At 37.2% G+C, this 25,250-nt stretch overlaps 1 protein-coding gene and 1 non-coding gene across 7 annotated transcripts in view; one reads left to right on the top strand and one right to left on the bottom strand.

Annotated features, from left to right (window-relative positions):
- Positions 1 to 25,250, top strand: part of Rprd2 (regulation of nuclear pre-mRNA domain containing 2) — an 81,152-nt gene that overhangs the window by 19,561 nt on the left and 36,341 nt on the right. For 5 of the 6 annotated variants that reach the window (XM_021730414.2, XM_005331160.3, XM_078027633.1 and 2 more), the window contains exon 2: positions 20,327 to 20,456. The exons of the other annotated variant lie outside the window; for it this stretch is intronic. In XM_021730414.2, coding sequence (XP_021586089.2) covers positions 20,327 to 20,456 — 130 coding nt within the window. The remainder of the gene's footprint in view (positions 1 to 20,326; positions 20,457 to 25,250) is intronic. 6 annotated transcript variants of the gene reach the window in all.
- On the bottom strand, positions 4,340 to 4,441 carry LOC120891040 (U6 spliceosomal RNA). Its single transcript, XR_005735474.1, has one exon. It is a non-coding gene; the product is annotated as a U6 spliceosomal RNA (small nuclear RNA).

Genomic DNA, 25,250 nt, shown 5'->3' with positions numbered 1-25,250 from the left:
AACATAAATGTATGTTGACTGTGCACAGTCATTATAATGTAAATCATTGGTTGCTACTGACTCTGCTGTGTCCTTTGACTTTGCTCTTTTTACCTAAGGCATCTTTGTAGTTGCCAGGTGTGATGTATATGGTTGGGTTGGATCTCATATCTTTTTGCCAAATTTAACCCTCCTGAATAGTGCTTTCAAACCCATCTGTCTTTGTTCTACTGTTCAAAAAATGTTGGACTTTTTATTTTTGTCTTGGCTCATTTGGAAAAGATTGCCTGAATGAAGGTCTAAATTCTTTCTTTCCCCAAGGAGAGATATTTTGTTATGCAGGGTTTTTTTCTTTAGGCACAGCCATTATTATTATTATTATTATTAGAATTTTAAATATTATTTTTTAAAATAATTTTTAATATTTATTATTATTATTATTATTTTAGTTTTTGGCGGATACAACATCTTGTTTGTACGTGGTGCTGAGAATCAAACCCAGGCTGCACGCATGCCAGGCGAGCGCGCTACTGCTTGAGCCACATCCCCAGCCCTTATTATTATTATTATTATTAATTTTTATTTGTACTGTGTTAGGGATTGACCCCAGAGCATTGGGTTGCTAGGCAGGCTGTCTGCCACTGAGCTATATTCCCAGCCATCTCAGTCTTTTTTAGCAAAAGAGATGACAAGGATAGAGAGAAGTGAGTTAGGGGCATTTGAAGAACTGAATAGTAAATAGAGTAGGATTTGTATTGTGTATGTATGTATTACGAACCCAGGACCTTGTGCATGCTGGACAAGTGCTCTACCACTGAGCTACATCCCAGCACCCCTGCTTGCTTGCTTATTTATCTATCCATCTATCTATCTATCTATCTATCTATCTATCTATCTATCTATCTATCTATCTTTCTATTTATGTGTTTATTTATTGTAATGCCAAGGATTGAACCTGGGGTGCTTAACTACTAACCCACACCCCTAGTCCTTTTTTATTTTATTTTTTTTAACTTTTTTTGTCTTTTAATAGATGGACACATACCTTTATTTTATTTTATTTTTATGTGGTGCTGAGGCCGGAACCCAGTGCCTCACACATATTAGGCAAGCGCTTGGTGGAGCTACCACTGAGCCACAACCCCAGCTCCTATTTTTTTTCGCTTTTGAAACAGGGTCTCACTAAGTTGCTTAGGGCCTCCCTACATTGCTGAGGCTGGCCTTTAACTTGCAATCACCCTGCTTCAGCCTCCCATTCACTGGGGTTACAGGGATGTGCCACCATGTGCAGCACAAAGCTACTTAGGAACAAGGACAAAAGGAAGACATTTCCAGAAAGATAAAAGCTGGAAACCAGCAGATCTCCATGGCTTTCAAAAGGATATATACTTCAGTTAAAGGAAAATAATACAGAAGGTCTAAGCAATAAAAAGCAATGCTAAGCAAATAATTGATAATTAAGAGAATAAGCCTAAGTGAATATTATCTGTGTAAAATAGTGTTTAATTGGTGAAGTTTTTTTTTTTTTTTTTTAAAGTCAGAACGGAATAAACTATATTGTGTCTACTACTACCTACTATATTGTAGGTCAAGAAAAGTATGATTTGAGCTGGGCCCTGTGGCACATACCTTAAATACCAGTAACTTGGGAAGCTGAAGCAGGTGGAACACATATTTGAGGCCAGCCTTTGCAATTTAGCAAGACTCTTTCTCAGAGTAAAAAATAAAAGATTACGAATATAGCTTAGTGGTAAAGCACTCCTGGGTTCAATTCCCCAGAACCAAAAAGAAAGAAAGAAAGATATTTACATACTGGGCATACACCTGTAATCCCAACTACATGGAAGGCTGAGGTAGGAGGATCACGAGTTAGGTAGCTGAGGAAGACCCTGTCTCAAAATAAAAAATAAAAAGGACTAGGAATGTAGTTCAGTGACAGAGTGCCCGTGGGGTCCATATTCAGTACTGCAAATAAAATAAAAAGAAATAACGTAATAATTGCATGCCTATGGTCCTAACTACTCAGGAGGCTGAGGTGTAAAGGTAACTTGAACCAGGAGTTTGAGGTGTGTCTGGGCAACATAGTGAGGACCCCTCGCCATTAAAAAAATTTAAATAAATTAGCAGAATACTTTATTATGTGATAAACCTTCCAAGGTTAGCTGCTAGGACTAAGTAATGTGGTACAGTCCTAGAGCACTTGCCTAGTAGCATGCTTGTGGCCTTGGGTTCAGTTCCTGGTACCACAGAAAAAGGTGGAAAGTGGGGAGTTGCTGGGGATGTAGCTCAGTGGTAGTGCCTTTACTTAGCATCTAGAATGTATAAGGCCCTTGGTTCAATTCCCAGCACTGCAAAAAAAGATTTAAAAATATTAGGCAGGGCTGGGAATGTGGCTCAGGCGGTAGCGCGCTCCTCTGGCATGCCTGCGGCCCGGGTTCGATCCTCAGCACCACATACCAACAAAGATGTTGTGTCCACCGAGAACTAAGAAATAAATATTAAAAAAAAATTCTCTCTCTCTCTCTCTCTCTCTCTCTCTCTCTCTCTCTCTCTCTCAAAAAAAAAAATAGTCAAGTTTCTTAATCGGCATCCTTTGTTTCCTTATTTAAAAAAAAAAAATAAATATTAGGCAAAGAAAAAAATCTATCACTGCGCTATATCCCCAGCCCAGGAAATACAAATTCTTGAATAAAGTATATTTAAACTAATTAATTATATGTACAATATTCCTATGCTAATGTCACATTTGCATAGCTTCAAATATTCTGTATCATACAGATCTGTGCAGTTTCACGCTAGTGCTTAGAAGGTAGAATTTGGATGCTACTTTGAAAATTAAAATAATGAATTTCCAAATAACTCATGATTCAAAGAAGAAATCATAGTAGAAATTTAAACATACATAATACTAAATGGTAATGAGAATACTACATGCTAAAAGGAATGTGACTTATTATTTTTGGGGGGGGGGATGGTGCTTACCAAGGATTGAATTTAGGGCCACTCAACCACTCAGCCACATCCCCGGCCCTATTTTGTATTTTATTTGGAGACAGGGTCTCACTGAGTTGCTTAGTGCCTTGCTGTTGCTGAGGCTGGCTTTGAACCCTCAATCCTTCTATCAGTCTCCTGAGACACTGGGATTACAGGCATGTGCCACTGCACCCAGCGAATGTGACTTATTCTGTTGAGTGCCTACAGTGTGCCACATGGGATCCATCCATGAATATATTAAAATTTCTGACCTTGTGGGGATAACATTTGATAGGAAAATGGAATAGATAATAGACAAAATGGAAAAGTAAATTAGTATGATAGATGGTGATAAAGTCTTAGGGAAAAGGTTAAAAGTAGAGCAGGGTAAAGGACATTGGAATTCGTTCTGGGAATGAATTGTAGTGCAGGTTTAGCATACTTAATCTGATTCAAAATCCAAAATCCTCTGAAATCTGAAACATTTCTGGTCCCAAACATTTCGGATAGGGTATACTTTAACTATATAAAAGGAAGCAGTTAAGATAGGCTTAATTAAGAGAGTGAGAATTCAGTACAGCCCTGAAGATACTGAAAGAGTCAGTCTGATGGATATCTGAAGGAAAAAGATTCTAGACCAAGGATCGAGTTTTAGAGTTAGACCAAGATCATAAGTATGAGTGTTTCTGGTATGTTCAAGGAGCAGTTTTCCAGAATAGCACAAAAGTAGTAAAGGGAAAACTAGATGAGGTCAGAGAGATAAGGGAGATAATGTAGGACATGTTTTTTTCTTTTTTTAACTGTTGTAGGGCTTTTTAGTGGTTTGTTTTTGGAGGTGGTGCTAGGGATTGAACATAGGGCCTCCCACATGCTTATTTTTTTTTTTTTTTTTTTTTTTTAATTTTTAATATTTATTTTTTAGTTCTCAGAGGACACAACATCTCTGTTGGTATGTGGTGCTCAGGATCGAACCCGGGCCGCACGCATGCTAGGCGAGCGCGCTACCACTTGAGCCACATCCCCAGCCCCCCACATGCTTATTAATGAGTATGTAATCTACCACTAAAGTATACCTTCAGCCCCATTGGAGGGTATTGAACAGAGGATAACATGTTCTGGCATACTTTTGAAAGGATCACCCATTACCATATAACAATCAACTACAAGGAGGAAAGAGAAGCAGAGAGACCTATTGCAAGAATAATAGTCCAGGTAACAGATAAAGGTAGCTTAAGCACAAACAGGAGTGCAGAAATAGTGGTGATAAGAAAATGATTTCTGGAGATAATAGGTATATATTCTACATATTATATGTATATCTATAATATAGATATTCTGTATATCAATGATATGTATATATCTCCACATATATAGCCACTTTGTATATATTTTAATGGAATATTTCACCAATTTGTGTGTCATCCTTTTATAGGGGCCATGCTAATCTCATTTGTCATTCTACTATTAATATATGCACTGCCAAAACAGTTTCTGAATATATTTTGAAGGTAGAACAAATTATTGACAGATTGATGTAGTAGAGTTTGATAAAAGGAATCAAAGATAATTTCAGGGACCAGGGTTGTGGCTCAGTGGCAGAGCACTTGCCTAGCACTTGTGAGGTACTAGGTTCAATCCTCAGCATCAAATACAAAAAATAAGCAAATAAAATGAAGGCATGCTGTCCATCTACAACTACAAAAAAAAAAAAATTTTTTTTTTTAAAAAAAATAACAATTCCAGGGCTGGGGATGTGACTCAAGCGGTAGCTCGCTCGCCTGGCATGCTTGTGGCCCGGGTTTGATCCTCAGCACCACATACAAACAAAGATGTTGTGTCTGCCGAAAACTAAAAAATAAATATTAAAAATTCTTTCTCTCTCTCTCTCTCTCTCTTAAAAAAAAAAATAACAATTCCAAGTTGTGACCTTGGTGATAGAAGGATGGATTTGCCTTTAACTATGTGGCAAAGACTTTAGATGGAAACTGGGAGCAATAGTATACTCCTATAATACCAGCAATTTAGGAAGACCCTTTCTCAAAGCAAGATATGAAGAGGGTTGGGGTGTTACTTAGTGGTAAAGCATCCATGTTTTCAAGCCCGAGTATACCCCAACACAAAAAGTTTTAGGTGGATAAGATTTTGGGGATCTTAAATTTTTTTTTTTTTTTTTTTTTTGGTGTCAGGAATTGAACCTAGGGACACTTAACCACCAAGCTACATCCCCAGCCCCCTCCCCCACCTTTTTTTTGTATTTTATTTAGAGACAGGGTCTCCCTGAGTTGCTTAGGGTCTTGTTAAATTGCTGAAGCTGATTTTGAACTCACAGTTCTCCTGCCTTAGTCTCCTGAGTCGCTGGGATTATAGGAATGTGCTTCAGCATTTGGCTTTTTTTTTTTTTTTTTTTAAAAGAGAGAGTGAGAGAGAGGGGGACAGAGAGAGAGAGAGGATTTTAACATTTATTTATTTTTTCTTAGTTCTCGGCGGACACAACATCTTTGTTGGTATGTGGTGCTGCTGAGGATCGAACCCGGGCCGCACGCATGCTAGGCAAGCGCGCTACCGCTTGAGCCACATCCCCAGCCCCGCTTTTGGCTTTTTTGACATGTTAAGTTTGAGCTGTCTTTTAGTGTAAGTGGAAATGTCAAGTAGACAGGGAGATAGTGCAGCTAGAGATAGATAGGTGAAGAAGTCTGGAGTGGGTTAGTAAAACATAAAGGGAATTTATAGCCTAAAGTGCAAGAGCTTGAAAATTAATGAGCTAAGCATACCTTGTAAAAAGTTAAAAAACAACAGAATAAGGTCAAGATCGAAGAGAGATATAAAAATGACAGCAATGAATTAATCAATACAAAAGAGGTTTTAATAAAGGTCAGCAAAGTTGAAATACGAGTCTTTAAAAAGTCTAATAAAGGGCTGGGGTTGTGGCTCAGAAGTAGAACACTCACCTAGCATGCCTGAGGCACTGGATTCAATCCTCAGCACCACATAAAAGTAAAATAAAGATATTGTGTCCACCTGTAACTAAAAAATAAATGTTTTAAAAAATAAAATAAAGTCTAGTAAAATATAAACTTTTTAAGATTAATCAAAGGAAAAAAGAGAAAACATTAGTGAATATTAGGAACGAAAAAGACATGTACCTACAGGTAAAGTAGAAATTTAAAAGATATGAACAGGTTTATGCCAATGAATTTAGAATTTTGGTGACTCTGTTGAATGGATATTGGCCAATAAAAAAATAACCAATAGTGATCCAAGAACAATTAAAAAATCTGAGTAGGTCAATAAGTACAATGGTGAATAAAATCTTGTAAAATCTTTCTGTGAAGAAAATGCTAGGCCCTTGAAGCATCTTGGGCCAGAAAGCTAGAAAGGTGCTCAAAAATAAATGAGATCAGGGCTGGGGATGTGGCTGAAGCGGTAGTGCGCTCGCCTGTCATGCATGCGGCCCAGGTTCGATCCTCAGCACCACATACAAGCAAAGATGTTGTGTCCGCTGAAAAACTAAGAAATAAATATTAAAAAAAAATTCTCTCTTTCTCTCTCTCTCTCTCTCTCTCAAATCAATAAATAAATAAATTTAAAAATAAATGAGATCATATATTAAAAGGATATAAAAACTGGTACAAAAAAGGATTTTTTTTTTTAATATTTATTTTTTTTTAGTTCTCGGTGGACACAACATCTTTGTTGGTATGTGGTGCTGAGGATCGAACCCGGGCCGCATGCATGCCAGGCGAGCGCGCTACCGCTTGAGCCACATCCCCAGCCCCCAAAAAAGGAATTTAACTGACTAAAAAAAGCAGTGCTGCTGGGCATGGTGGCACATGCCTATAATCACAGTGACTCCAAAGGTTGAGGCAAGAAGATCACAAGTTCAGAAATTTAGGGAGACCTTGTGTCAAAATACAAAATAAAGCCAGGTGTGGTGGTTCACAGCTGTAATTCCATCAGCTCAGGAGGCTGAGACAGGAGGATTGTGAGTTCAAAGCCAGCCTCAACAAAAGCAAGACACTAAGCAACTTGTGAGACACTTACTTGTCTGTACATAAAATACAAAATAGGGCTGGGGATGGGGTTCAGTGGTCCAGTGTCCCTGGGTTCAATCCCTGGTATCCGCCCCCTCAAAATAAATAAAAAGGACTCAGTGGCAGAGCACTCCTGCGCAAGTACCAAAAAAAGAAAAAAAAGAAGAAAAAAAAAGGAAAAAAGATGACAATAGTGAGGAAAAAAGAATCCCTGAGGTCATAGTGATGTTCATTAAGAAAAAACAAGCTGGGTCCAGTGCACAGACCTGTAATCCCAGCAACTAGGAGGCTGGGGCAGGAAGATCACAAGATAACCCTAACCCCATCTCTGAGGAGCAATATATTCTTAGAGTATGAAAATACTACCCCACAGATTATAAATTATGAATTGACAATTTTAGGTTATTGATCGATTTATGAATTATAAAGGGGAAACTATACCTTCACAGTGAGGAGAAAACTTTGTATCAATAGTAGTGAAATGGCCTAAAAATGATCTAGTTAGGTAGTAGGTGGTGCCTAGTGTTGCAATTGTTGTATTCTGTTCTTTTTTGGTACTAAGCTGTACTCTAAAATACATCCCTAGACCTTTTATTGATTAATTACTTAATTAATTTTTGCAGTATTGGGAATTGAACCCAGAGGTGCTCTACCACTGAGTTACCTCCCTAGCCCCCTTTTAAAAATTTTATCTCTTTATTTATTTATTTGGCACCAGGGGTGCTTAACCACTGAGCAATATACCCATTGTCAGTTTTCTTTCTTTCTTTTTTTTTTTTTAATATCTATGTTTTAATTGTAGGTGTATACAAATACCTTTATTGTATTTTTTATGTGGTATTAAGGATTGAACCCATTGCCTCACGTGTGCCAGGAGAGTGTTCTATCATTGAGCCTCAACCTCACCCCCTGATATCCCTATTGTTTTTAATTTTTAATTCGAGTCAGGGTCTCCCTAGTTGCTCAGGGCCTCACTAAGTTGCTGAAGCTGACTTTGAACTTGAGATCTGCCTGCCTCAATCTTCTGAGCCAATGGGATTAGGCATGTACCAGTGTACCCAGCTAAAACTTTTTATCTTGAGACAGGGTCTGGCTAAGTTGCCCAAGATGGCCTCATACTTGCTATCCTCCTGCATCAGCCTCTGAAGTAACTGTGATTAAAAGAGTGACACCACGCCCAACTTCAGTGTGTTGTTCTTGTTCTTGACAGAAATATTTAATTTTTCTTTCTTTCTTTTTTTTTTTTTAGAGAGAATTTTTTTTAATATTTATTTTTTAGTTTTCGGCGGACACAACATCTTTGTTGGTATGTGGTGCTGAGGATTGAACCCGGGCTGCACGCATGCCAGGCGAGCACGCTACCACTTGAGCCACATCCCCAGCCCCTTAATTTTTCTTTTTCTTTTCTTTCCCCTCCCTCCCTCCCTTCCTCTTTCTTTCTCTTTCTTCTTCTTCTTCTTTTTTTTTTTTTTTTGTACCAGGGATTAAACTCAGGAACACTCAACTACTGAGCCACATCCCCAGCCCTATTTTGTATTTTATTTAGAGACAGGGTCTCACTGAGTTGCTTAGCACCTCGTTGTTGTCTTTGAGATAGGGTGTGGGTAAATTCCCCAAGATGGCCTCATACTTGGTATCCTCCTTCATTAGCCTCTCAAGTAGCTGGGATTATAAGAGTGACACCAGTTAGGATTTAGAATGTGTGTGTGTGTTTTTTTTTTTTAATAAGTGTAACATCAGACAGGAAAGATTATGGAGAAGATTTTATTTATTTATTTTTTTGTGGAGGTGCTGGGGAATGTAGAATGTGTTGTTCTTGCCTGAAGTATTTAATTCCAATCTCCTAAAAACTGGTAAATTCCCAAATGGGGTGTCCTGTAGGACAGCTGTCTTGAATTTTTTTTTTAAGTTGTCAGAGCATTTAATTCAAGGGCATGCTACCACTGAGCCATATCCTCAGCTCTTTTTTTCCCTCCCAAACTTTTTTTTAGTTATAAGTGGACCCAATGTCTTTATTTTGTTTATTTATTTTAATGTCGTGCTGAGGCTCAAACCCAGTGCCTTACATGTGCAAGGCAAGCACTTTGCCACTGAGCCAAACCCCAGCCCAGCTTTTTAAAATTGATTGATTGATTGATTGTAGTTGTAGATGGACATAATGCCTTTATCTTATTTGTTTATTTTTATGTGGTGCTGAGGATCAAACCCAGTGCCTCATGCAAGCTAGGCAGGCGCTCTGCCGCTGAGTTGCACCCAGCCCCATCTCCAGCTCTTTTATTTTTATTTTAATTTTTTTTAAAGATCAAGTTGCTGAGTCTGACCTTGAATTTGCTGTCCTCGTGTTTTAGTCTTCTAAATTACTGGGATTATAGGCATGTACCACTATTCCTGTCCAGATTTGTATCTTAGAAGAATTCATTATCATGAAGAATAGTGAGAGGTAAAGGGACTCTTCTGGATGGAGAGACAGTAAAGAGATATGAAAAAGTTGAAAAAACACAAAAAATAAAAACAAAAAAATTGTGATATTAGTAAAATCACAGACATACAGATCAGTGGAACAAAACAATTTTTAGCTATTCATCACTACATAGAACTACAATTAATTTTGATATCCAATAGCCTTACTAAATTCATTTATTCTAGTAACTACTTTGTAGATTATTTGTGATATTCCTTATATACTGTAGGCGTATTTGTCTACAAATATAGTTTTAGATTCTTTATTTCGATCTATGAGACTTTTATTTCTTTCTGGTGCCTTATTGCACTGGCTAGAACCAAAAGTATCATTTAGAGGAAGGGTGAGAGCCAATATCCTTGCTTCCTCCTCCCCCATTTTAGAGGGATAGTTTTCGGTCTTTGACAGTTATATTTGATGTTAGCTGTAGGCTTTTTGTGGCTGTCCTTTGAGGAACTTCCCTTACATTCCTAGTTTCCTGAGACTTTTTATCATATATGAATATTTAATTTTATTGATGTATTTAAAGTACTTTCAATAGGGTCTTAAAGGTGAAACAAATTGGCCAAACATTTGCATAATCTATAATTCAGCAATTTTATTCTTGCACATATGCCCTGAGATATAGATATAAAAATATTCATAGCAGCATTGTTCATTATCGGAAAATGTAGAAATAGCTCAAAAGTCCACTAACAGTTGGTTGGTTAAAATTGTGGTATATTCACAATGAAATAATTTACTGCAGAGAAGTAAGTGTACCAAAGTATACCTAACAAGGTAGATTTCTTTTAGAAACAACATTGACTGGGAAAATGACCAAAAAATTACAAATAGTAAAAGGCCACTTTTATGAAGCTCAAAAACAGACACAATTGGCCAACAGATAATGAAAAAATGTTCAACATCTGTGGCAGTCAGGGAAAAGTAAATCAAAACTACACTGAGATTTCATCTCACTTTAGTTAATATGGCAGTTAGCAAGAATACAAAGAACAGGGCTGCTCAGTGGTAGAGCCCTTGACTCGCACATATGAGGCACTGTGTTTGATCCTCAGCACTGCATAAAAATAAATTAATAAAGATACTGTTTTTCATCTACAATTAAAAAAAAGACTATAAAGGACAATAATTGCAGGCAAGGATTTGGGGAGAAAGGAACATTTAGACATTGTTGGTGGGAATGCAAATTAGTTCAACCACTTTGGAAAGCATTATGGTGATTCCTCAAAAGAATAAGATTGGAGCCACCACATGACCCAGCTGTCTCACTCCTTGGTATTGATCCAAAAGATCTAAAATCAACATATTGTAGTAAATCATGCATGCCATTGTATAGCCAATTCACCATAACCAAGATATGGAACCAGTCTAGGTATTCCTCATCAGATGAATAGATAAAGAAAATAGGTGTATATATATATACAATGGAGTTTTATTCAGCCCTCAAGAAGAATGAAATTATGTCATTTGCAGGTAAATGGATGGAATTGGAAAACAGAATGCTAAGTGAAATAAGCTGGGGCCTAATGTTTTCTCCCATATGCAGATGCTAGAAAGGAGTAGGACAAGGCATATTTAAAAGGGAGAAAGATCTCATGAAAATAGGAGGAAGACCAATAGAGTAGAGGAAGGGAATCAAGAGGGAGGGTATGGTGAGGTACTAGGGAATGATTAACAAATTATGTTGTCTGTGCCACAATGATATCTGTCTTCCCACACATATATTTCAATACTACATAACTATTTTTTTAATTCTTTTTTTAGTTATAGCTGATACAATATCTTTATTTATTTATTTTTATGTGGTGCTGAGGATTGAACCCAGTACCTCATACATGCAAGGCAAGTGCTCTACCACTGAGCCCCAGCCCCAGCCCCTACATGACTATTTTTTAAAATAGTGATGGTAGGGGGCTGGAGATGTGGCTGTAGCGGTGGCGCGCCTCCTGGCATGCGTGCGACCCGGGTTCAATCCTCAGCACCACATACAGACAAAGATGTTGTGTCTGCCAAGGACTGAAAAATAAATATTAAAATTCTCTCTCTCTCTCCCCCCCCCTTTAAAAAAAATAGTGATGGTAGATGAGAAAGTTGAGTCATATCTTACCTTTGTACTTGATTGCCTTTTCCAAATATTTGAATGAAAATGTAAAACATGGGAAGATAGCTATACTAGATTATGTAGTTAAGGGAAGTTATTTTCAAGTTAGAGTCACTGCAATATTAGGGAGCTATTAATTAGTTTGCTTTTTATTTTTTATTTTAATTTTTGGTACCAGGGCTTGAACCCAGGAGCACTTAACCATTGAGCCACAGCCATAGCCCTTTTTATTTATTTATTTTTTATTTTGAGACAGGATCTTTCTAAGTTGTTTAGGACCTCCCTAATATGCAGAAACTGGCTTTGAACTTTCCATCCTCCTGCCTTAGGCCTTTTTTGTATTTGTATTTTATGACAAGGTCTCACTGTGTTGCTTAGGGCCTAGCTAAATTGGTAAGGGTAGCTTTTAATATGTGATCCTCCTGGCTCATTGGGATGATAGGCAGGCACCAGCATACCAGGCACCAGTTAGTTCTTTTGTTTGTTTTGGTTTTGGTACCAGGAATTGAACTGAGAGGCACTTAATCACTGAGCCACATCCCCACTCCTTTTTATTTATTTATTTTTTTTGAGACAGAGTCTCACCAAGTTGCTCAGGGCCTCACAGAGTCCCTAAGGCTATCTTTGAATTTGAGACTTTCCTATTTCAGCCACCCAAATCCTGGGATTATAGGTGTGTGCCATCATGCCTGGCGCCTGTTTTCTTTTTAAAAACTACTATATTATTGGGTTGGGGTTGTGGCTCAGCGGTAGAGTACTTGCCTAGCATGTATGAAGCCCTGGGTTAAATCCTCAGCAACACATAAAAATAAATAAATAAAATAAAGATATTATGTTCAACTATAACTAAAATTTTTTTTAAGAATAGTTTTTTTTTTAGTATTTATTTTTTAGTTTTTTGGGTGGACACAATATCTTTATTTTATACTCATGTGGTGTTGAGGATTGAGCCCAATGCCTCATGCATGCTAGACGAGTGCTCTACTGCTGAGTCACAACCCCAGCCCCCTAAAAATATCTTTTTAAAAACTACTATATTATTATTAAAAGTTCATGGCAAATAAAAGTTAAGTAATACATGTGTTATAAATTGGAAAAGTTACCCTCCATCATCATCCTCTATATACTTAGTTCTTTTTAAAATAGTTCTTCTATTCTCTCACTGAGTTTTTTTGTACTTGTACACATACATGTTTATCAAAAAAAGTTTTAGCACTGGGTACTTTGGCACATGCCAGTGGCTTGGGAGGCTGAGGCAGGAGTATTGCAAGTTAAGAGCCACCTCAGCAATTTAGCAAGGCGCTAAGCAACTAGGCAAGACCCTGTCGCTAAATAAAATACAAAATAGGCTGGGGATGTGGCTCAGTGGTTAAGTGCCCCGAGTTCAATCCCTGGTCCCCCTGCTCCCCCAAAAAAGTCGCACTTAAGTGGCTTAAGGCCTGGATATGTTGCTGAGGCTGGCCTTCAATTTGCGATCCTCCTGCTTCAGTCTTTCAAGTGCTCGAATTACAGGTGTGCACCACCACACCTGGATTGTTTTGTTTTATTAGTCTTGTACAGTAGTAACATGACTTATTTGGATAAGTCTCTATTAAGGACTTTTAGGATATTTCCAGACTTCTGTTGGAAATAGTGCTCCAGAGAATATCTTCAAATATAGAAGTGATCATACACAGAAGCAAGCATATCTGTGGGGTAAATTCCCAGTAGTCTAGAAAATGTTTTGAAAATGTAATGAAACTACATAGAGGCAGAGAGCATTTGTTTGGATACCAGTAATAGTGATGAGGAACTAAAGTAAGGAAGTGACAGAAGGAGTGGACTAGAAAAGAATGAAATTAGAAATTTTGTATTCCACCAATTATGAAATATATAATTTTCCCCCACATTTTATTGTGTTTGAAATTAGTGGATATTTTTTATAGTCAATGGTTTTATTTAGTTGGAAGTATTTTTAAGATTTCTTAATGGTACATAATGTAAACAATGGTTTTTGTTTTTTAAACCTTTATTTTATTTCTTTATTTTTATGTAGTGCTGAGGATGGAGCCCAGGGCCCCCCACATGTGCTAGGCAAGCCTTCTGCTGCTGAGCCACAACCCCAACCCTTAAACAATAGTATTTTAGATTCAATAGTACTGAATCTTAAACTAGGATATAGGTTTTTCAGTACTTGGGAAAATAAAGGAAAGCAGCAGGGTGTGGTGACCTGTAATCCCAGCTATGAGATTAGCCTCAGGAAGCTAAGGCAGGAGGATTACAAATTCAAGGGCTCCCTGGATAATTTAATGAGACCTTGTCTCAAAATAAAAAGGGCTGGTAGGGTAGCTCAGAGCACTTTCCTAGCGTGTTTCAATTCCCAGTACTGCAAAAAAAGAAAAAGGAAGCATGGGACATGGTTGACTTACCTTTTAGTATTTTTTTTCCAAACCATTTTTATATTTTCTATATAAAGTTTTCTGTTTGAAAATAGTTAAAATGATTTTGTGAGTTGAATAAAGGAACTGCCCTATAGTGGACTTTTGGGTCCTAATTTTCTTCTGGCTATTATAGAACACTGATAACACCAGACAGTTTTCTGTTTAGACTTTGGGAATGTGAATTTAGGAAATTCCTTCCTTCCTTCCTTCCTTCCTTCCTTCCTTCCCTCCCTCCCTCCCTCCCTCTCCCTCCCTAGGGATTGAACTGAGCAACATCCCCAGTCCTCCTTTTTAATATTTTATTCGTGATAGGGAGTTGCTTAGGGCCTCCCTAAATTGCTGGTGCTGGTAGCTTTGAACTCAAGAACTTCCTGCCTCAGCTTCCCAAACTGCTGGAACTACTGGTGTGTGTCACCATGCCCAGCTCCTCAGCCCTTTTTGTATTTTATTTAGAGACAGGGTCTTACTGAGTTGTTTTAGGGCCTTGCTAAATTGCTGAGGATGGCTTTGAACTATTGATCTTCCTGCCTCAGCCTCCTGAGCTTTTTGGGATTACAGATGTATGACACTTCTCCTAGCAGATTAGGAGATTTCTAATAATTGTAAAATAGTTTAATAGTTTATTATTATTATTATTTTTTGTTGGGGGTTGAACCTCGTACCTCACACATGTGTGCTCTACACTGAGCTACTACAGTCTCATTCCTTTATAGATAAAATTCTTGAGTGGTAAACTATTTAAGGAACTCAGAGCTGGGGATGTAGCTCATTTGGTAGAATGCTTGCCTCTGGTTCAATCCCCGGCTCCACCCCCCCCCCCCCCCCACAAAAAAGGCAGAATATTTGCTGGGCATGCCTGTAATCTCAGCGGTTTGGGAGGCTGAGACAGGAGGATTGCGAGTTCAAAGACAGCCTCAGCAATGTCAAGGCACTAAGCAACACACTGAGACCCTGTCTCTAAATAAAATAAAATAAAATAGGGCTGGGGATGTGACTCAGTGACCAAGTGCCCCTGATTTCAGTCCCTGGTACCAAAGCAAATAAACAACAATAACAACAACAACAACAAAACAAATTATTTAAGGAATTGGGTAGCCTTATGAATGTTAACATACTACTTTAAGGGGTTGGAGCGGTGGCTCAGTGGCAGAGCACCTGTATATCATGTGCAAGGCATTGGGTTCAATACTTAGCCCCACATATAAATAAATAAAAGTCCACTGACAACTAATAATTATTTTTAAAAAAATACTACTTTGAAATTTTTAGTGTAGATATGGCTTTTTCTTTTTTTCTTTTCCTTTTATTAGGTACTGGAAATTAAACCCTGGAACACTTTACCATTTAGCTGTATTCTCAGTCCTTTTTACTTTTTATTAGAGATAGGGTCTGAGAGTGTCCCAGTTTGGACAATATATGGGTAGAGCAGTGTGACAATCAGGTTTTCTTTCTACTGCCTTGGTGCTTTTACAAGTAATCTTTCCTTGCTAATTCTCCACAAAGCAACTAATTGACTTTACATGTATATATTGAGAGAGAGAACAGTAAGAGAGATAAAGCAGCCCAGTAGGGTGACACTTTCCTGTAATCCCAGCAATTTGGGAGGCTGAGGGGGAGGATTGCAAGTTCAAGGCCAGCCTCAACAATTTACCAAGCAACTTCTTGAGACCCTGTCTCAAAATTTAAAGGAAAACAAAATAATAAAAAAGGGTAGGGATCTGGCTTAGTAGTTAAGCATTCCTGGGTTCAATCACCGGTACTGGCAAGGAGGGGGGGAAGGAGAGGACAAGAAGAGAAGGGAGTAAGAGAGAAATATGGTAAAATGTTAATAATAGGAACCTGGTTGAAAGGTACACAAGAGTTCTTTGCAATATTCTTGTAATACTTTTAAAGTCTGGAATTTTTTAAAAATATCAAGTTTAAAACATAACACAAAGAAGGATGGATAGGAGTGTTATTGGTTTAATGCTACAGTTTTAAATAAAATGCTCAAGAAGGGACCTACTGAGAAAGTACCATTTGGACAAAGATTTAAAGGTGAGAAGAGGCTGAACCATGAGAAATGTGGGGAAAGAATGTTCTAGGGGGAGGGAGCAGCAAGCTTAAAAGACTTTGAAGGAGGAACTCACCATGTATGTTGTAGGCCTTCAGGGACAGTAAGGTGGCCAGTGCAGCTGGAAAGGAATGAGTGTGATAAGGAAATTAGATCAGAAAGATAAGACAGGGACAGATTCTTTAGTACTTACAGGTCATTGCAGAGACTTTGATCTTTACTGTTCCTAAGGAATGAACCATTATTGAAAAATTTAAATAGGGCTGGGGTCGTGGCTCAGTGAGTGGTAGAGTGCTCGCCTAGCATTTGCAAGGCCCTGAATTCCATCCTCAGCACCACATAAAAATAAATAAAATAAAGATATTGTGTCCAACTACAACTAAAAAATAAACATTAAAAAATTTAAGCAGTGGAATTATATGATCAGAATTATTTTTTTAAAGGATCATACTCTCCTGAGTTGCAGTTATACTAAAGTGGGGTAAAGAGAAACAGCAAGGCTAGTTAGAAGGCTACTATAGTAATTCAAGCTAAGGTGATAGATAGTGACTTAGACCAGGCAGTTGTGGAGATGGTAAGTAGAAGTTAAAGTCTATTTTGGGGGGGCAGGGGGAGCTGGGTATTTAACTCAGGGACACTCAACCACTGAGACACATCCCCAGCCCTGTTTTGTATTTTATTTACAGACAGGGTCTCATCAAGTTGCTTAGCACCCCGCTATTGCTCTGGGTGGCTTTGAATCTGTGATCCTCCTGCCTCAGCCTCCCAAGCCACTGGGATTACAGGCGTGTGCCACTGTGCCTGGACTGAAGTCTGTTTTTTTAACTTGTTATTTTTATTTTTTAAATATTACTTATTAATATTTTTTAGTTGTCAGTGGTCCTTTATTTTATTTATTTATATGTGATGCTGAAAATTGACACATGCTAGGCAAGCGTTCTGCCACAACCCCATCCCCGAAACTTGTTATTTTTAAATAATTTCATACTTTAAAAATATTGTAAGAATATTACAAAGCCTTCCTGTACACAGTCTATCCAGAGTCTCCACTTATTAACATTTTCTTTGGTTTGTCTTTGTGTTCTGTGACTGCTGTGGTTTAGATATGGTTTGAGTGTGTTCCTCAAATCTTCATTTGCTGGAAGGCTTGGTCCTCAGTGTGATGTTGAGAGTTAGTGGAATCTTTAAAAGGTGGGAAATAGTGGGAATTAATTAGGTCATTGGGGTATCACCCTTGGAATCTATTAATACTGGTATCACAAAATGAACTACTTCTCTCCGTAGCAAGACTGGCCTGATTAAAACCTGATCCCTGAGTTCCTCTGGCTTCCTATCTTCCCCACACTTGCTCCCACCATGAGATCCTCCTCCATGTTGTGGTGCAGCCAAGGTGACCCTCACTAGAGGTCAGATGGGACCACCCAATCTTAGACTTTAAAACCTTAAGCTCAGACTGGGGTTGTGGCTCAGCAATAGAGCACTTGCCTAGCACATTCCAGGCCCTGGAATTCCTCAGCACCACAAACAAACAAATAAATAAATGAACAAATTGTGTCTAACTACAACTAAAATAAATAAATATTTTTTAAAAACCCCAAGACCCTTAAGCTCTTTAAGCTAAATAAATATTTTGTGGCTGGGCTTGGTAGTACATGTTTGTAATCCCTGCTACTCAGGAGACTGAGGCAGAAGGATTACAAATTCAAGGCTAGCCTGGGCAATGTAGTGAAATGCTGTCTCAAATTTTAAAAAGGCCTGAGGATGTAGCTCAGTGGTCAAGTATCCCTGAGTTGACTCTCTACTGTCATCCCTCCCCCCTCCCCCCGCAAAAAAAAAAAATTGTTTTAATTCATTACTCAACTTAAGATATTTTGTTATACCAATAACAAGAAGGACTCAAACAATGACCCAGACATTTTTGAAGAGTAGTTTGTAGTAGTAGTTTATAGAATATCCATGAACTTGTGTTAATTTGTGTTTGATGTTTCCCTGTTATAAAATTCAGGTTATGCATTTTGGGGCAAATACCACATAAATGATGCTGTATTCTTCATGCATTACTCTTAGAGCAACATAATATCAATAAATGACATTAACTTTTATTATTATTTGGTTAGGTTTCTCCACTCTAAAGCCAATGAGAATTTTATGGTAAAATAATTTGAGACACTGTAACTATCCAAAAGACAGTCCCCAACTTAAGGTGATTTAACATAAAAATTTCCAACTTTACAGTGATGCAAAAGTGATACATTGTAGAAACTATACTTTATATTTTGAATTTTTATTTCTTCCTGTGCTAGCATTATGTTATACAATATTCTTGCAATACTGGGTGGCAGCAGCAAACTATAGCTTGCTAATGAAAGGTCATGTGATCATGTGGTAAACAGCTGATCCTCTATAGTGTACTGTGTCTAAACTATGCCATTAGGTTAGAAATGCATTTTCAACTTAAAATATTTTAAACATGTGATTTAGCCCTTTCATAAGTTAAGGACACCCATATATGGAATTTTTCTACTATTGGTTGTTTTCAGGGATCTTGGAATTCCTGTGGGAATGGGGGACTACTGTACATTTTTTGAGAGAAAATTATTCCCATCTAATTATTTCTGCTCTGTGAAATAGCATGTAAGGTCATCTCCTGAGAGCTAGAAGGGATATAGTAAGATAGGATTTGATGGGTGGTATAAATGTGAAATACCCCTTATTGCAAATGAAGAGAGGAGAGGATGCTAATTAATAACTAAGGACATGTGGAAGGATTCTAACAGGAAACAGTTGAAGAAGGAGACTATGAGTTTATATGGTTTCAGTCTTCTTGGTATGATTTTTCATCAATAGAACCAAATGACAGAATAAAAGGTACAGTAAAGACATTCAATTAGATAAGTCCAAATTTAGGATTTTATTGAGTATACATGTCAAGGCTAATTTAGGGGGAAAAGGAAAAGAAAATGAGGATTTGAGTGAAAGAACCATTTAAATAATAGATTAAATTCACAGGAATTGATAAAGAATTGGATACTAGAAAAGACTGAGGAGTTAGAGAAAATTAAAAAGTGAGATCTTGATGAAATTGAAGAAAAAATATAGTAGGAGTGGGAGGGTGTGGTCAGAAGGAAATTTAAAATATACAAGGGCTGGTTCTTAGAGGTCACTGAATTTGAGATCAAGGAATCTGAGAAACTAGAAAAATGTGATGGATTATCCATATGAATTTTGAAATTCCCAGCGTACTATTGAAACTTGGGTGGCTTTGCTCAAGATTCTAGTTAATGAATTTATCTAGACCCAGTGGTGTATGCCTCTAGACCTTATCTTTAAAAAAAAAAAAAAAAAAGAGAGAGAAAAAGATTTTGCCTTGTTAGGGTATGTACATAGATTCAAATTATTTCCATGGACACCTACCTAGCAATGAAAGTAGAACTTACTTTCCAGTAGATGGTAAGACTTAGGTGTGCCCAAGCAGTATCTGGATTAGTTGATGAAAAAATTCTCCGTATAGTAATGCTAGCAGTTTACACAATTACATTCTTTTTTTATTATGGGATTTTGTGGATTAAACCTATGGACATTCTACCACTGAGCCTTTGGTTGTTTTTTGTTTTTTGTTTTTTTTTTTTTTAAGAGAGAGGAGGGGTGGGGGAGGGAGAGAGAGAGAGAGAGAGAGAGAATTTATTTATTTATTTTTCAGTCCTTGGCAGACACAACATCTTTGTCTGTATGTGGTGCTGAGGATCGAACCCGGGCCGCACGCATGCCAGGCGAGCGCGCTACCACTTGAGCCACATCCCCAGCCCCTTGTTTTGTTTTTTTTGAGACAGGATCTAAGATGCCTAGGCTGGCCTCAAACTTGTGATTCTCCTGTCTTAGTCACCTGAGTTGCTGGGATTATAGGCATATGCCACTCTACCCAGCATACAGTTATATTCTAATTAGATTCCAAAGGCCATGTTCTTTCCACTAACCTTTATATTGCTGCAACAGGTTGAGTGTATTCAGTTTTTTTTTTGTCTTCCCAAATATTTGGGAAAATAATTTTATCTTTAGCACTAGATGTGTACAAAGTGAAGAAGAAATCTACTTGAGTGCCTTAAGCAGAAACTTAACCCGGTAGTCAAGATTCTTAGTACAAAAAGATTGATTAGATCATTTGTCAGTTTTTTTTCATCCATCCTTTTATATCTGTGTAAAAAAGAGAAAAAAAAAAAACCAGCTATTGTTTGAGAACACTATATTTGGAGTAAGTTTAAGTATAAAATGACTCATTTGGTTTTTATTGTCTCTTGTCATCTCTAGCTGCATATCCCCACCGTTTGAATCTCTTTTACCTTGCCAATGATGTCATACAGAACTGTAAACGGAAAAATGCAATCATATTCCGTGAGTCGTTTGCTGATGTACTTCCTGAAGCAGCTGCTCTAGTGAAGTAAGTAAATTCTCATTACTCTTTGGGATCTAAGTTTAGAAAATATAGGATTTTAGTTTTCCTTTTCACCTAGTAGTAAGAACCATAGTAGTTGCACATGCTTGAAGATCTGAAGATATTTGCCCAAATGGCTCATTTACACATTTTTCTTCTGAAGAATTTTTTGCCAGGGCTGGGATTGTAGAGCCCTCAACAAATGTATCTCCTGGTCATACCTCTGACAATGCTTCTTTCTAACTTCTGCTTCTGTTTATTTGTTGTGGTGCTAGGGATTGAACACAGGGCCTTATGTGCACTAGCAGGTGCCATACCACTGTGCTAACCCCAGGCTTCCCCTCCCACTTTTTCCCCCCCTTAAACACATTTTATTTCTTCTTCCTATTTCTGAAATCTTTTTTTTTTTTTAAAGAAAATCCTTTTTTTTTTTTTTTTTTTTTAAGAGAGAGAGAGGGAGGAGAGAAAGAATTTTAATATTTATTTTTTAGTTATCGGTGGACACAACATCTTTGTTTGTATGTGGTGCTGAGGATTGAACCAAGGCCGCACGCATGCCAGGCGAGCGAGCTACCGCTTAAGCCACATCCCCAGCCCTAGAGAGATGTTTTAATAATTAATTACCATAAGCTCTGTAACCAGCTTGGATTGAATCCTAGCTATACCATCTTCCAGCTCTATAACATTAAGCAATTTAAATTAATCTCAGTTTTCTTACCTGCATGAAGAACCGATAATATTACTATCCCATAGAGTACAATAAATACATGAGTTACTAATACACACAAGGTCTTAGAACAATGACCGGAATTCAAACACGTAAATGTTAGTGCTGTTTTGATGATTTCGATGATAAAGAGGAAAATTTATGCCATTATTATTATTTCAAATTAATGTTACCAAGTAAATACTTTGATCATTGATTAAAATATATTTTTATATTGCTTTATGATTTAAAAAATTCCTTTCTATCTTTGATATCTGCTTTGATCCTCAAACCACTAGATTATTATTTTGAGCTGGGCACATTGGCATATGCCCATAATCCCAGTAGCTCAGGAGGCTGAGGCAGGAGGATCCCAAGTTCAAAGCCAGCCTCAGCAATGGTGAGGCACTAAGCAACTCAATGAGACCCTGTCTTTAAATAAGATACAAAGTAGGGCTGGGGGTGTGGCTCAGTGGTTGAGTGTCCCTGAGTTCAATCTCCAGTACCAGAAAATTAAAAATGATTATTATTTTGCAGACAAGAATACTGATGATTAAATCAGTGGTATAAAACCATTTTAAGACTGGAAATTGAACATTAAAAAATATGAAAGGATGAGGAGCTGGGGCTGGGGCTGGGGCTTAGAGGCAGAGTGCTCGCCTGGCATGCTTGAGGTACTGGGTTTGATCCCCAGCATTACATAAAATAAAATAAAAGTATTGTGTCCGCCTATAATTTTAAAAATATGAAAAAATGAGATCATGTCACTCGGTAGCCTTTGCTGACTTCTTTTTACATTGTAGTACCATATCCAGAGAAACGTGTAACTAAGATGGCTCAAGCACTGAGGAAGACACTTAAAGCCTCTGCAATAATATCTTGATGTTTTTTCCGTCCTTGCCTATGTGTGTGTTTATTCTTGGTATATCTCCTCTTTTGGGGAAACAGCAGAGTTTGGAGGTTAGAATGCCAGTTTTGGAATCAAGTTGCCTTGATTTAAAAGTCTATCACTTGTTGGAATAGCTATTTAACTTTCTTGTCCTTCTTTTTTCACCTGTAAATTGAGAATAATAGTGTAGATTGTCTCTTAGAGATTTCGTGAAGATTAAACAGATTAATAAATAAAGTACTTCTAAAGGAACATAAATCTATCCAAAAAATGAGCTAAGAATCATTCCAATATTAAGGCACAATTTTTTTCAAAGAAAATGTTTCTCAACTCATATCAGAAGTTCAAAAAAAAGAGCAAAATAAACAATATGTTGTGAGGTACCTCATATTCAAGTTCATGAAGGCGGAAAGAAGAATAGTGGTTGCCAGTGGCTGGAGTAGAGAGTAGGATGGGAAATTACTGTTTAATACGTATTGCGTTTCAGAGGTTTTTTGTTTGTTTGTTTATTTGGGGGTAGTGGTGGCTTTTTTTGGTACCAGGGATTGAATCCATCCAGAGACACTGCACCACTGAACCACATCCCAAACTCTTTTTTTTTTTTTTTTTTTTAAAAAAGAGAGACAGAGTCTCTCTAAGTTGCTTTAGGGCCTCACTAAGATGCTAGCTTTTAACTTGTAATCCTCCACCTCAGCCTCCCAAGCACCTGGGAGTAGAGGCATGTGCCACCATGCATGTTTTAGTTTTGCACAATAAAGAAAATTTTGGAAATATATGAATGGTGGTGATAGTTGCACAACAATATGAATATACTTAATGTTATCAAATTGTACACTTAAAAGGTTAAGATACAGAGTTGGAGGTATAATTCAGTGATAGAGTATGTGCTATTAAGATCTTTGGTTTGATCCCCACCATGTACACACAAAAAGTTAATATACGAATTTTGCATGTATTTCCCCATAATATAAAAATTAGGAATAAGATACCGCAAAGCCAAACAAATATACAGTAAAAGGTTAACAAAGAAAACATTAGGTTTTTTTAAGAAAAATAATAAAACTGAAAAATTTTACATGAGATTCATCACCACAAGAAAGAAAGGGCATAAATATTATTAGCAATGTCAAAAGGAGGACATTATTACAGATGTTACAGTCCATAAGAAAAGGATACCTATAAATTTGAAAATTTAGGCAGTGGTTAAGTTCCTTTAAAAGTATCTGAAGTAGATAAATTTGAACTGGGTGTGGTGGCACATGCCTGTAATTCTAGCAACTAAGGAGACTGGGGAAGAAGGATTGTAAGTTCAAGGCCAGCTTGGACAATTTAGTGAGATCCTGACTCACATTTAAAACTAAAAAATAGAAAGGGCTGAGGATGCAGTTTAATGATAGAGCACCCCTCAATTTAATCCCTAATGTCAAAAAGAAATATCCCTGACCTACATTCTTTCCAAATTTTGAAGGAAAAGAATCATTCCAATATTAAGGCACAATTTTTTTCAAAGAAAATGTTTCTCAACTCATCTTAATGATAACTTGTATAACTTTTTTTTTCTTTTTTTATTGGTTGTTCAAAACATTACATAGTTCTTTTTTTTTTTTTTAAGAGTGAGTGAGAGAGAGAGAGAGAGAATTTTGATATTTATTTTTTAGTTATCGGTGGACACAACATCTTTGTTGGTATGTGGTGCTGAGGATCGAACCCGGGCCGCACGCATGCCAGGCGAGCGCGCTACCGCTTGAGCCACATCCCCAGCCCCATTACATAGTTCTTGACATCATATTTCACACTTTGATTCAAGTGGGTTATGAACTCCCATTTTTACCCTGTATACAGATTGCAGAATCACATCAGTTACACTTCCATTGATTTACATATTGACATACTCATGTCTGTTGTATTCTGTTGCCTTTCCTATCCTCTACTATCCCCCCTCCCCTCCCCTCTTTTCTCTCTACCCCCTCTACTGTAATTCATTTTGACACCAAAACCCAACTAGGAAAAGATGAGAAAGAAAAAAATTAATAGAATTATATTTATGAGCATAGATAGGAAAAAAACTGAGTCTAGTGTATCATAATTAGGATAAATCATCTTAACTATAATAGGGTTTATCCTGGGAATGGAAATGTGGTTTAGTTGAAAAATAAATTAATGCTTGAGAAGTAAAAGAAAAATCTTGTGATGATTTCAAAAAATTTAGGAAAAATGCATTAAATTTTCATTCCTTAATAAAAGGACTCAGTAATAGAAAGGGACTTCTGTCTAGTGGTGAATTTCTTCCAAAAATAACAAACTTCAGCTGTCAAAACAAGGATGATGCCCAGTGCTTTGCAGTGAAGTTCTTAGCCAGGGCAATAAGGCAAGAAAAATAAATATATGGTACAAATGAAAGTATTAGAAAACACACAAACAAAATTGTGAATGATTTTAAAGATATGGCTGTATACATAGGAAACCCAAAAGAATCTACAGATGAACTAACTGACATTAATTAGAGTTAGCAAGATTGGGGACTCCAGTCAATACAGGATAATTCATTATCTTAATCATATTTAAGAAAATTAGAAAAATTAAAAACTTTTTTTGGTAACCAGGGATTAAACTCAAGGAGACTTGACCACTGAGCCCATCACCAGCCCTATTTTGTGTTTTATTTAGAGATAGGGTCTCACTGAGTTACAGCACCTTGCCATTGCTAAAGCTGGCTTTGATCCTCCTGTCTCAGCCTCCCTAGCCACTGGGATTATAGGCATGTGCCACCACACCCAGCAAACATTTCAACTAATCATTTTTACTGGTAAGAAAAATGAAATACAATATTTTGTTGTTATTGTTTTTTTTTTTGGTTACCCAGGATTGATCCCAGAAGTACTTTTCAACTGAGTTACATCACCAGTCCACAGTTTATTCTTATTATTTGTAGCACTTATGTTTTGTAAAGTAATCCTGTTCACTCAGTTAGTGCATGCTGAATCATTATTGCTCCTCAGAGAAATACAGGGTATACAGAGTTGGATTCCTGTGAGCACCTGATTACAACAGCTCATCAACCAGTGAATATAGTAAGCTTGTTTTAAGTATTTCTATTTAAATAACCTTATTTAATATATGTTGTTGATTAATTAACATTGAACTCACAGCCAGCAGCACTGTAACTAACTCCTGAATAACATTTTTGTACACACACATTTGCTTC

This window comes from Ictidomys tridecemlineatus, chromosome 11, assembly GCF_052094955.1.
Source record: "Ictidomys tridecemlineatus isolate mIctTri1 chromosome 11, mIctTri1.hap1, whole genome shotgun sequence".
Lineage (NCBI taxonomy): Eukaryota > Metazoa > Chordata > Mammalia > Rodentia > Sciuridae > Ictidomys > Ictidomys tridecemlineatus.
This window is presented reverse-complemented; position numbering and strand designations above follow the sequence as displayed.